Raw genomic sequence first — 17,025 nt, 5'->3', positions numbered from 1 at the left:
AAGCGGCGAGTCAAAGGTTGAAAACTTAGCTAAAAACTTTTGTCCTTATTGATATTTTTGTGTCTTTTTATGTTCTTTTATTTGTTCGAGCTGATACTCATCGGGTGGCTCTAATTCCTCTCGTTTCTGGAGTTTATTCAGCGGCCTGAACGGTGAATGTGAGTCATATGAGCTGCCAAAACCTAATGTTATCTTAATGTAAACATTCAGCATTAGCATATAGATATAGCAACATATGTACTCGTATATACAGTTACTCAACAAGATACACTGTGAGTATCCTTGAACCATGACTAACTTCTCATAAATCATTTACAGAGCTATTTAAAAAAAACGTTTTAAATCCTCCAATGTTTACCTCTCTATTCCATCTATGTCACTTTTCTATAATTATTTTTCTAGTGTCAGCACCAGGTGACCACTAGAAACCAGCAGCAAGCCAGAACTATGTTTCCATCGTGTGTATAGATGTGCATCCTCTACATCGTCGTGCAGAATAGGTACACATTTGTTTTGGGATACCTTTAATGCATAACACACTGAATGAAATGTGCATTTCTCTTCGACTGTAATCAGTTTTTGTCTTCAGACCAAGAAATTCTTTAGTTCTTTAATTCTTTATTAGTTATAATAAATAGGTTAATTCACAAAATTACATCCTGTATTTTAAAATCAGGTAACAGGAATCTTTCACATTTCAACAAATGTCTTTTATTCTGCATGTTAAATCAGTGAGAAGTGCTTTGATGCACTGATGAAAGGATTCAGTGTGATGGTCTTTTACTATCCACTGCTACTGACTTTAGGAAAAGTCACGTATTGTTTTGCTTTTGGGAAGATCATGAAGGCCTCTCCGTTCTTTGACTCGTCTGTCACCAGCTCGAGGACGGGCGCTGCCACTTCAGACACGCTGAAACAAAAAAACGGTGACAGCAGTGAATATATGTGCACAAACCATGTGTGATCATGATAATGTACACCAGTCAGAAGTTTGGAATCACCCAAACAGTTTCCAGACTCCCCAGGTGAAGAGGGAAAGCAAAGACATCTACAAGTGCAACACATTGGTGGGCACTTGTACAACAGTGGTATTGATCCCATCAATATTTGATTTCAGCTGGAGCTGTCGTCAATGCAAGCACACACTCACTTTAGTATCCCAAGCTTTTCCACCATTTGGGTGGTTGCATCAGCCAGGTGTGAGAACCGTCCCAGTTTGTTGTTCATGTTGGAGAGGAGATCTGTTTGGGCGAAACCTGGGCAGATGGCATTGAAGCGAATACCGTAGCCTGACATAGTAGAAGCAGCCTAGTAAAACACACACACACGATTACTGTCGCAGCTGTTTGTGTATTTACAAAGGAAAAAGTCACACCATTAATCTCTTTCATACTGAATTCACAGATTCTTTATCAGCCACAACTCCTGAGAAAGATATCTGCTCCTGAGCTGCTATGCTCCACTTTCCTCACCAGCTGGTCACTGACTTTGCTGTTTGTTCCTGGAAATGGTGAAGAGGACTGAGCAGTCAAATCAAATAACTAATGAATATAATAATATAGACATTTAAATTTTCATCAGAGAGTGTGTGCAGGCAGGAGGGAAGAAGAAGTTGTTGCACGACTTGCACCTTGCAACAGAACTGAAGCACAGGAAGTAATTGCACTAAAGATTAGTTTGCAGCTTAATTAAGTCCTGTTAGTGGATCTAGTTATTATTTGCTGTGACTTTGAGATCGGCATGTGTCCAGCACTTTGTTTCTACTTGTACTTGTATTTGGTATTCAGATTTTAGCTTTAAAAACCCTCCTTACCGCCAGGGCTCGAGTGAAGCCGATCACCCCGTGTTTGGTGGCTGTGTAGACAGGACAGCTTGGCAGGGGACCGATACCTGTAGGATGTGTGTTGTGTCTGTTAGTACACAGTATAAAGTACACAGATCTTACTTTGCATTAACATAAGGAATATAAAGAAAGTGATGTTTTCTTTTATGCAGTGCATCATGGGCCATACCTGCCAGGGACGCTGTGTTGACGATGACCCCTCCCCGACCTCCAGTCAACTTGCTCATGTGCTCCAGAGCCAGGTACGTCACTCTGATAACAGCCAACTACAACACAAAACACAAGACATTTATTCTGGGGCCACTTGTAGGAAAATGAAATGTGGGTTTTTATGCAGTTAATCAGAGGAAGCACAGTGCAATATAAAACATGGTTGCCACATCACACCAAGTGCTGAAAAAACAAAAACAGTGAATTTTTGTGTACAAAGATGTGATTTTCTGGGAGGGGTGTGAGCGAGTGAGGGAGGGAGGGAGGCTATTGAATCACAGTCAGATGCAGTTTGTTGCTCTTTCTACTTCTTACCAGGTTTACCGAGACAGTTTTCTCCCACTCGTTTTCGTTCAGGATCCCGGCATTATTGCACAGGATGTCTGTTCCTCCGAAGGTTTCCACAGTTTTCTGAAAGGCAGCTTAACCACAGGGAAAAAAAAAAAAAACATTAGTTAACTTGTCATTTCACAACCAAGCTGAGCTCTTCCTCTTGTCCAGCCTACTGAGACGGCTGCAAAATCTTTTTTTTAACGTGGCGTCATTCGCTGAAGAACTGCAACGATTAGTCCGTTAATCCATTAGTTGATCTTGGTTTAAGAAAACGTTTGAAGACCTTGGATTCCAGGAATTTTCACTTTACTTGCATTTAAAAAAAAAAAAAAAATCAGTAGGTGTATGTAGGTCAGTCCTAAATCGCTGATAGGAAACTATGATTATTAACTAAATCAATAACTTTCTGACATATAGACTGTAAGCTTGAACTTCACTTTACCTTAAATTCACTGTGAGGTCTGAGGGTGTTTTCCATCTCCATTGTTGACACAAATGTGCTTTAACTATAATTACTGGAACAATATATATAGAGACTAATCCGGTGTGTGTTCACCACCTGGAATTAAATGTCACCTGGTTCACTAAACTCAAAACAAGAAGTCCCAGAGTTCATTGGTTTCCTGGTGACTACACGCAACCATCTGCAGGCTCACAGTCATAGAAGGACTGATTGGTGTCACATGTTTCTGTGCACGCTTGTATCAGTAAATCAGAGTCCAGTGGCTGTTTTCCATTCTTTACCACCTCCCCCCACATACTTTATACGCCTCTTTGTTGTTGGCGTGTGTCGACATGTTTTCCTATGGCTGTGAATAATATGTGAAAAAGCAGGTTTAGACATTTAGATGTGTACGTTGATGGACTGGGTCGTTCATAACGTTAGCGTGTATGTTTGCAGAAATATCTGCACCAACATGTATGTGTGTGAGTCACCTTTAATCTGCTGCTCTGACTCCACATTACAGCTCACGAACAAAGTCCTGTCTTGTCCGTGCTGTTTATTGAGGGTTTCCATTAAAGCCTTTCCTGCTGTTTCGTTCACATCCAGGAGAACAACCTGTACAGGTGAGACATCATGAGTTCAGCAGTGGAACATTTACATTTACCTTAAACATTTTAATCTGCAAACGTTCAGACAAAAGTCTCAATTTGTCAATTTGCCTGCAAACATTTAAATAACATGAGAAAATTAAACTTTTGATCTGTAATGTGAGGCCACCCACCCAAAGGAAACACTTACTAAGCTGCTGCTGTTGTGTTTTATATTTAGATGTGCAAACAATTTTCCATCGACTCTCTTTGATATAAAGAAGTTGATAAAATATTGTTTAGGAACCAGACGTGATGTCTGCAGGTTTGCACCATGAAGCACATCTGCTTCGACTTGAAGTGTCGGGCAGTCAAATCTGCACAAACACGGGATATTTCTTCCTAAAACCTCATGTTGCAGAATATTTCACCCATTTTTTAGCTTAGATCAACCCATTGTACAATTACGTCTTTGTATCATGAACTAAATCTATTAAAAAATTATTTTTGTAGAATTTTCTTGACATCTGTTTTAAATTCCTGACACTTGTAGATATTTTCCCTTCTTCTAAGAAAACGCACATGTAAGAAATTCAGTCCTTTATTGCCCCAGACTCAAATGTGTTTATAAGAAGGGGAAGTTTACGCTGACCCTCCCGTGAGCCCGACTGTCATGTTTATAGGGAAAATATACACATTGTGAACCGTAACTAGTTACTGTAACCATATCTGAGTAAAAAATACATTTCCTTCTAAAATACAGTGAAGTCAAAATACACAGCAATGGAATAATCAAGTAAGGAAGATGCACTTAAAGGCCTGAACTTCAGTGGCTTTTTAAAAAAATGTTACAACTGCAAAGATGCACAGTATCACATAAATAAATAAGTACATGTAAGTACTATAGTACAGCTTTGAGGTATTTGTACTTTACTTGAGTATTTCCATTTTGTGCCATTCTCTGTATTTTAGACCTCAAATCTTTTTACTAAATGTATCTGATAACTTTAGCTCCTTGATAGTTCAGAGTACTTTTACACTGTGGTATCTGTACTTTTACTTCAGTAAACGATCTGAGTACTTTTACTCCAGCACTAATTCAGATAAAACTTTACCTTTGCCCCGTTTTGTACAAGAATCTCCGTTATTGCTTTTCCTATTCCCATGGCGGCTCCGGTCACTACTGCGATTTTACCATTTAGAGCCATTTCGGTCCAGTCGGGTCCAGTTCGGTCAGGGGAGTCCGGAGGATCAAACCTAAAAGTGTTGAGTTTAGGGACGTTTGTGTGGTTTTATACTGACACCGCCCATTGAAAGGATATTGTCGAAAGAGGCTGGAACAGGAGGCACAATGCAAATAATTTGAAGTGGAACCAAATGGGACTTTCTCACTGAGGATTCATTTTTGAGAGCACTTGGTTGTGAGATAATGTTGTGATAAACTGCATCAGGTCTTTTACATTAAAACTCACAGTCCCACGCTATTAAATTAATACTGATGGTCACGTGACATCGGCAGTGGCGTTTCAGCTGCAAATGACAAGACACGAAGATCAGTTGAAAAACTCTGAGATCTAAGATTATTTTGCTGGATATAAAATGAATGTGCGTGTTGTAAAATGTTCAGATACTGCGTCTGTTTGCCTGAGACATCCTCTTCAATTCGGCAAAAGTATTTAGTCAATTAGTGGTTAATTTAGTTGAAAAACAAAAGGTTTAATCACCGAATTACCTTTTTTGACCAGAAACCAATTTAACTACGTGGGCGTTATGGAGCCGTGTTAACTAGTTAAATAAGTTTAATTACTAATCGTTAGCAGTTTATGTTGGTGGGTTATGTCACGCTGAATTTAAAAAAGTTTCCTTGCAATTCTCTTAATATTAATTTTAATTGTTTGTATCTCTGTTTATATGGCAACAGAACTGGAACCTTTTTAAATGGACTTTGGGGAGTTTAAATGACTCAATTTGTTTAAGTGACCACTAGATAGCGTTACAGCGCTGTGTGACCTGATAGCACTTATTAACATATTACTCCATGACTCTTGTGATCAATAGGACCATGATTAATCAATAACACATTAAGAATTTCTCACGATGACTGTTAATGGTGGTTGGCAACCACAATGAACTATCTAGTTAATGTTGTTAATTTTTAATACAGAAATGATCGTTTCTGGTGCTTAAGTTCACACAGACAACTACTGAACTGTGCCATGTGTCATGTGACTCTTGTTTTCATAAACAAACATGAAAAGTTCCCTGATCTGTTTGTTTTAGTGCTGATCAGGGAGAGCAGGGACTAGAAGCAAAAGCACATAGAACCATAAATACATGAATGTGTTTATATGGTCTGTATAAAAACGGACAGTTGCATCTCTCTCCTTTCCAGGTACAGTAATGTGTGTAATAGATCTTTCGTGTGTGTGTGTGTGTTTTGAAAAGCATACTTGGCAAGACTGTGCATGCTGCTGCGACTGTGGAGCTCGGTGAAAGAAACAGTGAGTGAGCAGGAGTCTGGCCCAAGAGTCTGTCACAACCACGACAAACGTGCTCAAATCTGATGAAACGGAAGCAACGACATGAAGAGGACATGAAGAAGATGCTGTCACTTAAAATACTGTGTTTGAGGTCAAAGGTCAGTAGGCTGCAAATCTGTACATTTACATGTGTTTTTTGTTTAACAACATTCACAGTGTCTTTGTTGCTGCTCAGAGGAGTAAATGAATCAAAACATTTTTATGGGAATAGTGTGACTTTCCCCCTGGAACTTAAAAACACACAAATGTAGTTGTAGCTGTGGCAGGATGGGAACCTTCATGCGTCATAAATGTGATTCAACAGACTTGTGACTTTGCCTGAAGAGTGGTTCAGTAGAAAGATCCTTAACTTTGACATTTTGCATGGACATGCTTTATTTTTTTTGTTTGGATCTCATTTAGGTTTCATAAAATGGGCGTTAGTTTCCCAGGCAGGTCCTCAAAAAAGCAATAACTCAGCTAATATATTTATTATAGCAGTGATAAAAACCAGTAAATACTAATTTTCCCAAAAAGAAAACCGGTATATCATTCCAATTTACATTTTATGATTAAAGAACGACATCCTGCAGCTCTTTGTTTGCACTTTAATGCTGTAGAAAACTGATCATGTTTTGTCTGATGTTTTTTGGTTTCCTATAAGCTGTTTTGGAAGAAGTACTCAGATCCTTTACTTCAGTAACAGTAGCAGTAGAACATTGTAAAAATACTCCACTACAAGTTGACGTCCTGCATTCAGATCCTACATAATAGTGTCTAAGTACTATCAGCAAAATGTACTTAAATATCAAAGTAAATTTTCAATTTCAAACACTTTATTTACACGTTCTGCAGAAATCTGGTCACTGTCAGTGTCTTCCTGTTATATCTGATGCAGCAGTGCATCATATTCTACAAGATCTCACATGTTTGAAGTTTCACTGGACAGAAGGGGGATGAAAAACTGCCATTTAAGAAGTAACTCCAGCTGTCAGACACATGGAGTGCAGTAAAAAGAACAATACCTCCCTCTGGAGTATAGTGGAGTAAAAGTATAAAGTTGCATAAAAAATGGAAAAACTTAAGTAGATCATATTTGTACTTGAGTAAATGTACTTTAGTTACTTTCCACCATTGCTTCTAAGTCCACGTGGGCTTCATGTTGTCCGGAGGAGTTTTTTTGTTATCCGGTGTGAACAAAGCTGTGCGTCCTCAGCTGCCACTGGGTGGAGAGTAGAGCTGCCACATCGAGACTTACTGCCTGTTTCGCTGAGTCTGTTGCGTCATATTTAGTCAGATACAGCAGGTTTAAACAGATAGTCTCAGACAGAGGAGAGTGACTTTACATCATGTGAGCGTTTGTCTTCTGTTTCATATAATCAACATATATTTTATTGAAAATATATAGTTGTTTTTTTTTTTATTGTAATAATGAAGAAATGACATGTTAAAGTCTTAAACCACCTCTAAAACCTGTTGTATGAATGAACAGTTGTTACTGTTATCAGGTAGATGGGCAGGTAGATTAGAGACTAATGACAGAAGAGGTATGAAAATTGTTTGTCAGCAGCTTCCAACCACAAAAAAAAGTCCAGGCTGCGACTCACCTTGAAATTGAACTGGGTTCAGTTTGTGCAGCTCATGTGCTTTCACTTTAATTGAGACCTGCTTTAAAAGGTCAAGTGATATGTGCAAGATGACCACACAGATGTAGATTCAGATCAGAGACCTTTATTTTGTACAAGTTATGAATCTAACAGAACTTTGCACTCACAAACCCACAAAGGCCCCCCGAGGTTGTGCTGCTTACGAAGCAAATCCACCTTAAACTGGCTTTCAGCTGTGATTTGCTGACAAGTTGCTGACTTGTGTTTTCATCCCAGTGGCCCATTGCCATTTCACTGGTGATTACACTGCCAAAGAGCTCCAGAGAGCAGGACAATGCCAGAGAGCTTTACATGTCACCAGTGTCATCGGCCACAGAAGAATAGGACACCACCTCTGAATGAAATATCAGTGTGTTGACAGTGAGGCCACCCTGGGCAGGGGAGGGTGTGTGTGTCAATACAGGAGACTGTGGCTGTGAATGCAAAGGCTTTGGGATGTGATTGTGCAGAGATTATGTGGTTCGCAGGTGTGTGATGGATGCTACAGCTCAGACAGACAAGGGTGTGTCGGTGAAACAGCTTATACACTCACACACGTTCACATGTGTTTCTGTTTCCTTGAGAAAGAAAGACAGTTTCTTTCAGTTGCACAAAAAATCACCTCTGTTGTGTTCACAGTGACCACCAGAGTCAGGGATCAGATCCACAACAGACGGTGTGTGGTCTGTCATCAAGCCAAAACCACTGTGCTGTTTGACCGCCTCTGCTGCAGACACACAGGTAATAACAGGGGTCTCACGAATACAGTGGCTTAGAAATGTGATGTTACCTGTCAGGGACTGTTTCTTCTGCTGAACAGTGCAGAAAACTCATTTTTAGGACCATTATGAACAACTTTGACACTGAACTGGTTCAGACAGCGGATCCAAAGTGTTTTCCAAACCAAAGCTTTTACTAAAAGCCTTATTTTCTCTTTATTGTGCCAAAAAAAAAACAACAGCTCAGGCAAAACTAAATTTCCATGTGTACCATGTTTGTGCCTTTGTGTTCAGTCTTCTGCTCATTTTGACTTTTTGGTTATGAAATGTAAAGTTACCTTTCAGAAGAGACCAGGGTAATGAGTGGAATCATAAAAAGGGCTGAAAAACAGGGGCATTTTTTGTTTTAGGGACATGATTTATGAGCTTATGCATAAACACAGGTGGTGTCTGATGTCAGGGGTTCATTAACTTTAATGCGCTTTATGTGTGAAGCTCAGCCTGCTGGTAGAAAAATCTATCTGTGCCTACTCTTAGGAAGCATTTTCAGCTGAATATAACTTCAGTAAATTCTCACGTTTTTCAAATTCAACGATCACTGTGCCGCCAGGTCACGTTCATAATAGCACGTAGTAAAAACATTAATATAGACTCCAATCATTTATACCGGCACAGTGCCAGGGATAATGAGGAAGGGCTGCTTTTATTTATTATTGGACTCAAAACTCAGAGTGGCAGAGGTATGAGGAAGCTGTTTGCACACATGATGGATGTGAATTCATGGTGTCATTTAACTATTTAATGGTCAAACTTTCTGTTTTCCTCTTTCTTTCTCTTCACTTTCAGTTATTATTCTCGACAGAGTTTCCTCCTGGACACAGCCATCAGTAAAATGCAGAGGAAGACCAGCTACTGCTGCACCCTTTGTTGTAATTATGCAGCTATTTATAATATACTGTGAGAAACTGTCCACACGTCATGATCAGTAATGACTCGCTGCATATTTTAGGTTTTAGTCAGAAACACAGGAGGTGTCCTGCAGCTGAAGCTTAAACATGGCTCACTTCAAGTCACACCTGGTTAAGTGCAGATTTGATCTACTCTATTTCCATTCTATGCAACATCCACTACATCCCAGACGCAGGTATTGTACTTTTTACTGCACTACATCTGTCTGACAGCCGGAGTTACTTTCCAAATAACAGTTTTTCATCCCCTTCCTGTTCTAAGTTAAAAAAATATATACAGTGGGTACGGAAAGTATTCAGACCCCTTTAAATTTTTCACTCTTTGTGTCATTGCAGCCATTTGCCAAAATCAAAAAAGTTCATTTTATTTCTCATTAATGTACACTCAGCACCCCATCTTGACAGAAAAAACCAGAAATGTAGAAATTTTTGCAAATTTATTAAAAAAGAAAAACTGAAATATCACATGGTCATAAGTATTCAGACTCTGTGCTCAGTATTGAGTAGAAGCACCTTTTGAGCTAGTACAGCCATGAGTCTTCTTGGGAATGATGCAACAAGTTTTTCACACCTGGATTTGGGGATCCTCTGCCATTCTTCCTTGCAGATCCTCTCCAGTTCTGTCAGGTTGGATGGTGAACGTTGGTGGACAGCCATTTTCAGGTCTCTGCAGAGATGCTCAATTGGGTTTAGGTCAGGGCTCTGGCTGGGCCAGTCAAGAACGGTCACAGAGTTGTTCCGAAGCCACTCCTTTGTTATTTTAGCTGTGTGCTTAGGGTCATTGTCCTGTTGAAAGGTGAACCTTCGGCCCAGTCTGAGGTCCTGAGCACTCTGGAAGAGGTTTTCTTCCAGGATATCTCTGTACTTGGCCGAATTCATCCTTCCTTCAATTGCAACCAGTCGTCCTGTCCCTGCAGCTGAAAAACACCCCCACAACATGATGCTCCCACCACCATGTTTCACTGTAGGGATTGTATTGGGCAGGTGATGAGCAGTGCCTGGTTTTCTCCACACATACCGCTTAGAATTAATGCCAAAAAGTTCAATCTTGGTCTCATCAGACCAGAGAATCTTATTTCTCATAGTCTGGGAGTCCTTCATGTGTTTTTTGGCAAACTCTATGCAGGCTTTCATGTGTCTTGCACTGAGGATTGGCTTCCATCGGGCCCCTCTGCCATAAAGCCCCGACTGGTGGAGGGCTGCAGTGATAGTTGACTTTGTGGAACTTTCTCCCATCTCCCTACTGCATCTCTGGAGCTCAGCCACAGTGATCTTTGGGTTCTTCTTTACCTCTCACCAAGGCTCTTCTCCCACGATTGCTCAGTTTGGCTGGACGGCCAGGTCTAGGAAGAGTTCTGGTCGTCCCAAACTTTTTCCATTTGAGGATTATGGAGGCCACTGAGCTCTTAGAAACCTTGAGTGCTGCAGAAATTCTTTTGTAACCTTGGCCAGATCTGTGCCTTGCCACAATTCTGTCTCTGAGCTCCTTGGGCAGTTCCTTCGACCTCATGATTCTCATTTGCTCTGACATGCACTGTGAGCTGTAAGGTCTTATATAGACAGGTGTGTGCCTTTCCTAATCAAGTCCAATCAGTTTAATTAAACACAGCTGGACTCCAATGAAGGAGCAGAACCATCTCTAGGGGGATCAGAAGAAATGGACAGCATGTGAGTTAAATATGAGTGTCACTGCAAAGGGTCTGAATACTTATGACCATGTGATATTTCAGTTTTTCTTTTTTAATAAATTTGCAAAAATTTCTACATTTCTGTTTTTTTCTGTCAAGATGGGGTGCTGAGTGTACATTAATGAGAAATAACATGAACTTTTTTGATTTTGGCAAATGGCTGCAATGACACAAAGAGTGAAAAATTTAAAGGGGTCTGAATACTTTCCGTACCCACTGTATATACACTAATGCAGCAGGAATATTCATCCAAAAACATCAGCAGTAAAACACGGACAGGGGCCTGTTTTCTGCAGAAGGAGTACTTTTATTTTCATAGTACAAGTACATTTTACCGATAATACACTTTTACTTTGAATGCAGAACTCTTAGGACTTGCAGATGGTTCTGACCTCCTCCTTGAGGCCAGATCAGGTTTTCAAGTGGCCAAACAAGACAAAAAAGTACAAAAAATAAAAAGAGTACTGTGCAAGTACAGACATGAGTTCCATGTTTTTACACAGAGTTTTGGAACATGACACCATATTTACTCAAGTACTGTAATTAAGTAGTTTTGAGGTATTTGTACTTCACTTTAGTATTTCCAGTTCCTGCTACTTCATCCTTGGACTTCACTACATGTCAGAGTCAAACCTTGTACTTTTTCCTGCTCTACATTTATCTGATAACTTTAGTTCCTTTTCAGGATCAGTCTGATCATCAAACTTTATTGATCCCAGGTGAGATCATGCAGTAGAATATTTAATAAATACAGAATTTTATTATTTATTGACACTTTTACTGGATCTGAGTATGTTTTCCATAACAGTTTTTTTTTTTTGTAGAAAATCTGAACAAAAACAAAAGTGACTGTAGAGACGCAGCTAAAGCATCACACATTTTGACTCACTCTCACACACACAGCGTCAAATAGCTCTGGTTCAACTCATATGGTTATTATATAATCAACCGCACAGCCTGAAAAAGGCCTTTTAATGTTGAGCCTCACATTGGTCGTCACTGTAGCCAGAACAAAACATTGACACACTATACATAGACTCTCAGTTAGTTATGGGGAAAGTATAAACCTTCAGGAAAAAATAAATAAATATTGAAATTAAAATTTGATGGATTCAGCGTGAGCGCACACGTGCCGCGCCGATATGGACACGTGTGGGGCGTAAAGAGGATTTTTTTTTGGGTGCGTTTTCCCAACTTGTTCCACAGCTTTTAGAAAACAAAACAACATAAAACACACGAGTGCGGGACAAAGACGTGTCACTTTGACCCCGCAAGCCTGAGTATTCTGGTAATGGCAGTAAAAAAACCTTATATTTCAGGATTTAACTGACACTCGGACGCGTTCAGAGGGCCACGTTATCCAGAGCACCGCGTTGCGTTTAGGTTTCTCGGAAATCACATAAGTCCTAATGCATTGCTGTCAGTATGTGTTTAAAGATGGTCTGATTACTAATATTGCAAACTCCAGCTTTCTTTACAGTTTTGTTCATTGTATTGAACTTTTCTCCTAGAAACCTATTTAATCATTCAATCAATCAACATTGAACCTATTTAAATAGCAACATTATTTAAATAACACGTTTATCCAAGCTCTTGATAGTCCACTATAACCCAGTGAATTATGAGTCAGCGTTGTTTGATTGATTATATTTTAATGTGTTCTCTTTAGATCCGACATGTGAAGAGCATCTTGATCTGATTTAAAGAGTTAGTCTTAAATTGTGTGTGACAAACCATAAAGAAATTGTTAAAACAGATTTTTGAAAATTGCCAATTAATAAGCTGCTTCCTTGAAATCATGTTTTTCACTAGCTGTAATTAAAAAAATACGTTTTATTAACAAAGTATATGAAATCTTCTTTTTTCTGGAGGAGTACCTCTTTTAATAATTAGTGTGTACCAATAATATACTGAAAGCACACTTTAGAGTTTGATCTATTTTTTCCCCCTTATATTAAAAGTGTTTTTAAACATTGCGTCCATTCTTTCTAAACATTTAGATTTTGTCTTTTTAGCTCTAAATTAAACAGCTGATTTAATCCAAAGCCACTACAGTCGCTGCGGTGGACAAAGTCATTTTAGGACTTCAGAAATGGCTTTTATGACGGGGAAGCACTTGAACGCAGCATCTCGACCTGACCTTAAAGCGCGTTCCCGGCTTTACGTGTCTACGCCCCCCTCCCCCCTATGTGTTGTACGTGCGCGCCCCCCAGTATCGCGTGGTGGGGATCATCCATATTGGTGCTGGTGGCGGAGATACGGTTGCGATCCTGACGGGCCCTCGGACACATTTCTTAATTTTATTTGTTTTAATCCGCCGCGGGCTGCGCTGCGTCCTGCACTGACGCCGTTTGGTTGTAGGAGCGACCGAGGAGCGGAAACAACTTCACGTTTCCCTGAAATTGAAGGCGAATTCGGACCAAGGGGGAGGACTGCTAATCCTGAGGGGGGCAGAAAGACGGTGGTGGGAAATGGCCACTCAGGTGGAGGCTCTCCTGCCCGGCAACCCGCTCGCAAAGACGGAGGAGCACGGCAAAGTGGTCCGCGGCGCGCCGGAGGGAGAGGGGGGCGGCCGGAGCGACGGGGCCAAGCGGCAGACGGGTGTCGCCGAGCAGGGGAGCAGCGGCAGCCCCGGGCAGGGAGGCACCCCCGGTACGGCGGAGCAGAGCTCCAAACCGGCGACCGAGGAGAGCAAGGGTGGCGGTGACAGCGAAGACAAGTCCAGCGAGGAGGGCGTTAAAAGCAGCGGCAGCAAGAAGGAGTTTACCGAAGCGCCCCCGCCCAAGGTGAACCCGTGGACTCGGAAGACCAGTGCGGTGACCGTGGTCAGCGTGAACGGACAGGCACACCACGGTTGGTACCGCTCACACGTCGCTTTCTGTGGCTGTCAGTGCTGGTGCGGGTCTGTGAGAGGGGGGCCCGCGGAGCAGCTGTCACCGGGGGGGTGGGGGGTCAGGTAGCGTTTATTGAACCCAAGGGGGGCACAGAGAAGCCGCGGTCCGGGTCGCCCTCCCGGTGCTCCCTGTGAGCTGGTTATATTTAGCCTTCCTCCTCCTCCTGATGAAGGCTATTCCTGGAGTTTAGGGTGGCAGAGTGGACCCATGGGTGACTGACTGCACCCTTAATAAAAATCTAAAACATTCCGGAGTATTTCTCACAGCCTTCATTTGAAAAACTAAAGATCCGACCCCCCTTTTAAAACAGAAAACCACCTTTTCTCAGTTTAAGGGCTCCCTTCCTTTTATGGACACGCCGTGTTGTGGCCTAGTGTCATCAACTGGATCCGGTTTTTGGGTGTAGTTCTGGGGCCGTGCATGTTGTCTGCAGAGTTTGAGCTAAAGACAGGTTGAGTCTTATCATGGTTAGTCCTTTATCACCATGCCCCCCCCCTGTTGTGTGTGTGTGTGTGTGTCAAACACACTCCCATTGCTGCACAAATGTCTGACCCGATGTTTACTGTTGTTTACTTTTGTTTTTTTGAGCCTGGTTTCGACACAATCACGCCGTGACACTAGTGACACGTCCGCCCAGGTCTTGCGTTGCATCAGTTTGCAGCCCGGAGCCTGGCCGCCCCTGTAGCTGCCTAGCCGGCTAACAATAGCACCGGGACTCGGCCTAGCGCGTCCTCGGAGCCCTTCCCATCCAGATGTTGTGCGTCCTCTTGCACCCGTGCTGTGATGAGCCCGTGGGCTGTTCTTAGTCCGTCCGAGCTCGACCCTATCACACGAAAAACGTGAAACATCTGCTCGTTTAATCCGAGAAAAAGGAGTAGGTTTGTTGTGAGACGTCACGTGTTCACTCCACGTGTTCCCCGAGAGAAAGGCATGGGCGCTAGCTAGCTAGCTAGCAGTTAGCCGGCCACCAGGGAGCGTTTTGACCGTTTTTGTGCAAACTCCAGAAACCAGACGTGGTTTGAGGTGGTCCTGTGTGAAGCAGGGTGGGGGTTTCGTGGGTGGCAGCCCGGTTGTCATGTCGTGTAGGTGTTGTCAGCGCTGACCCGGCTTCTGCCTGCTTGTCCACCCAGCTAGCTGTCGTTAGCATGGGAGCTAGCAGGCAGAGTCATCATGGCTTCTGTGTGATCTGACACTGATCCGAGATGAAAAGTGTTTGTCAGATCTTCAGTGGGACGATCTTTGGTTTAGGGCTCATGGTTAATTATTTGACTGATAGTTGTGGACGCACATGGAGGAAACGGCCCCTCTTTCTTCTCTGTCAGGGCAACGTGGTTTCATGTCTCAGCCATGTGTGTTTTCTCCCTGGACACTTGTTGTTTTACAGTCAAGTCATCATGATGCTGCCCGTCAGCAGATTGTGTTGTCTTTGTGTTTCACAATGCAGACTTCAGGGTACAGACTGCACCCTGAATCTGGACCCGTCTGGGTGGAGTGGATGGATGGGTCCACAAGCTGTCACATCAGCAAATAGATGTGGCTGGGAGCCAGAGGCTGAGCTCACCAGGCTGGAGTGCCCCCCCCCCCCCTTTTTTTTTATGTTCATCCAAAGGCAAAACATGCAAACGTCAAGCTTGACCAAGTGTTTAGAGCAGTGGCCTTAAACCCTTTTTCGAAGAGCGAAGGTTTCAGCTCGAATCGAATCGAATCGATAAATCGATTGATAAAGGCAGGAAGAGGGGGAACCAGTATTTCACAGAAAATGTCAGGGTTTAGTTTTGTTTTGAAGCCGCCTGGTCTCAACAGATGTTGTTCAGCCTCCGATGCTGGACAGATGTGACTGTCCCACCTAAATCATTTTTGTTGTCGAGTAATCGATTAACAAAGTCTCATAATATTTGCATAACTGGCAGAAGTGATGGAGAAAAGCATGAGAAACCAAAACTAAAGAATTTCCCACATTTTATTTGAAAAAGCCTGAAGTGATCATCTGATTTTTCTGTACAGTTGCTGGTTAATTTCGTCAGGCGTTTATTTAATTTGTACACTGTCATTAGCAAATGATTTTTATGTGTGAAGCCAAAAGCGAAGCAGCACTTAAAATGTTTCAAAGTTGTTTTCTGAAGATGACGGCAAAGCTCAAAGCCTTTGATTTAGACAGGTTGTTCAACAACCAAAAGGTAAAAGGGTTTAGTGATTTTTAACAGGTAAAAGTCTCTAATCATTGGTGTGTGTGTGTGTGTGTGTGTACTCAGTGTGTCCTTGAACAGGACCCAGGACTTGTGTCTTGGATAAGGGCACCGGCTGTAAGGCTGGAAATATGTTTCCACAGCTCAGACTGCTCGTCTCAGGAGTGGGAGTGTGTTACTGTTTTTTGATTTGATGCAATAGGAGGGTGGATCTGGATTCATAAGCAACACATTTTCATAATCACTGCTGACATGCCCCTGCTCGCTGGGCTTTTTGTTAATTATTGAGGATATCATTTCTAGTCACACAGATACAGCGACGAGTTCGTCACCAGCTCCCGTTTCTTTGCCATGTCAGAATTAGCTTCACATTCTGGAGGTGAAAAGCTGAGCTTGGACTTTTTACTTCATGAATCATGATTAAATACAGTAAGATAAACCAAACCTGCCATGAAAGGTCATTACCATCACCGCCCAATGCTCATATGCAACCATGACCATCAGCTGCTTCACCATGAGGAGTTTAGTCGTTTGACGCCGTTAGAGATAAAATAGTTTTCGCCCTGTTAGTCCCTGTCCAGAGGGGAGAAACCCAAACTCTCCGTTCAGAGCACAGAGGGGACATTATTATATGATATAACTGAGCTCTTGAAATGTCTCATGGTGGAAATGTGAGACACATCAAAGCGGTGACCTTATAGGCCACGGCTCTTATCACCTGTGAGGAGATTACAAAACCTGGTAATACAGAGGCTTCAGACACCTTCACACTTTTTCTTCCACACTGTTCTCTGTTGTGGATATTTACATGAAAAGAAATTGGCTCATTAACTGCACTCAGTCCCCTGTAATGACAAGATAAACACAAGTCTTTAGAAATTTGTGCAAATTCATTCAGAATCAAACTAAATTTCTAATTTTTTCACAGAGGCCATGCTTTTAAATGAAGACTGACTGATATTCAACCAGCTTCCTGTGTGTCAGTGA

The 17,025-nt window shown here is 41.9% G+C and overlaps 2 protein-coding genes and 2 long non-coding RNA genes across 9 annotated transcripts in view; 3 read left to right on the top strand and 1 right to left on the bottom strand.

Annotated features, from left to right (window-relative positions):
* The first annotated feature begins 15 nt into the window (after positions 1 to 15).
* LOC113142988 (uncharacterized) lies at positions 16 to 2,104 on the top strand. Its single transcript, XR_003297001.1, has 3 exons — positions 16 to 158; positions 403 to 500; positions 1,996 to 2,104. It is a non-coding gene; the product is annotated as an uncharacterized LOC113142988 (long non-coding RNA).
* LOC113142986 (15-hydroxyprostaglandin dehydrogenase [NAD(+)]) lies at positions 689 to 5,998 on the bottom strand. 2 transcript variants are annotated; one of them, XM_026328396.2, is made up of 7 exons: positions 5,869 to 5,998; positions 3,323 to 3,446; positions 2,369 to 2,475; positions 2,013 to 2,109; positions 1,814 to 1,890; positions 1,151 to 1,308; positions 689 to 910 (listed from the first exon to the last, which is right to left on the bottom strand). In XM_026328396.2, exons 2-7 carry the CDS (start codon positions 3,402 to 3,404, stop codon positions 784 to 786), a joined length of 648 nt encoding a protein of 215 aa, XP_026184181.1. In that variant the 5' UTR covers positions 3,405 to 3,446; positions 5,869 to 5,998; the 3' UTR covers positions 689 to 783. The 2 variants fall into 2 exon arrangements, with proteins under 2 accessions (XP_026184181.1, XP_026184179.1); XM_026328394.2 differs by lacking the exon at positions 5,869 to 5,998 and adding an exon at positions 4,534 to 4,709.
* On the top strand, positions 5,918 to 9,538 carry LOC113142987 (uncharacterized). Its single transcript, XR_003297000.1, has 3 exons — positions 5,918 to 6,056; positions 8,223 to 8,324; positions 9,149 to 9,538. It is a non-coding gene; the product is annotated as an uncharacterized LOC113142987 (long non-coding RNA).
* Positions 9,539 to 13,159: 3,621 nt separating this feature from the next.
* larp1 (La ribonucleoprotein 1, translational regulator) overlaps positions 13,160 to 17,025 on the top strand; it is a 39,833-nt gene continuing 35,967 nt past the window's right edge. For all 5 annotated transcript variants that reach the window (XM_026327539.1, XM_026327538.1, XM_026327537.1 and 2 more), the window contains exon 1: positions 13,160 to 13,811. In XM_026327539.1, the coding sequence (XP_026183324.1) occupies positions 13,430 to 13,811 (382 nt within the window). In that variant the 5' untranslated portion in view covers positions 13,160 to 13,429. The remainder of the gene's footprint in view (positions 13,812 to 17,025) is intronic.

The sequence above is a fragment of the Mastacembelus armatus genome, chromosome 14 (assembly GCF_900324485.2).
Source record: "Mastacembelus armatus chromosome 14, fMasArm1.2, whole genome shotgun sequence".
In the NCBI taxonomy this organism is placed as follows: domain Eukaryota; kingdom Metazoa; phylum Chordata; class Actinopteri; order Synbranchiformes; family Mastacembelidae; genus Mastacembelus; species Mastacembelus armatus.
The sequence above is the reverse complement of the archived record's forward strand: the minus strand, read 5'-3'. Positions and strand labels throughout refer to the sequence as shown.

Bases quoted from the DNA above. Each gene is read 5' to 3' on its own strand.
- LOC113142986 (XM_026328394.2), bottom strand. From the start codon at position 4,626: ATGGCTCTAAATGGTAAAATCGCAGTAGTGACCGGAGCCGCCATGGGA. The intron at 2,110-2,368 runs GTAAGAAGTAGA...TTTGTGTTGTAG, and splicing joins AAACTGTCTCGGTAAACCTG to TTGGCTGTTATCAGAGTGAC. The intron at 911-1,150 runs GTGAGTGTGTGC...TTTTTGTTTCAG, and splicing joins GAAAAGCTTGGGATACTAAA to CGTGTCTGAAGTGGCAGCGC.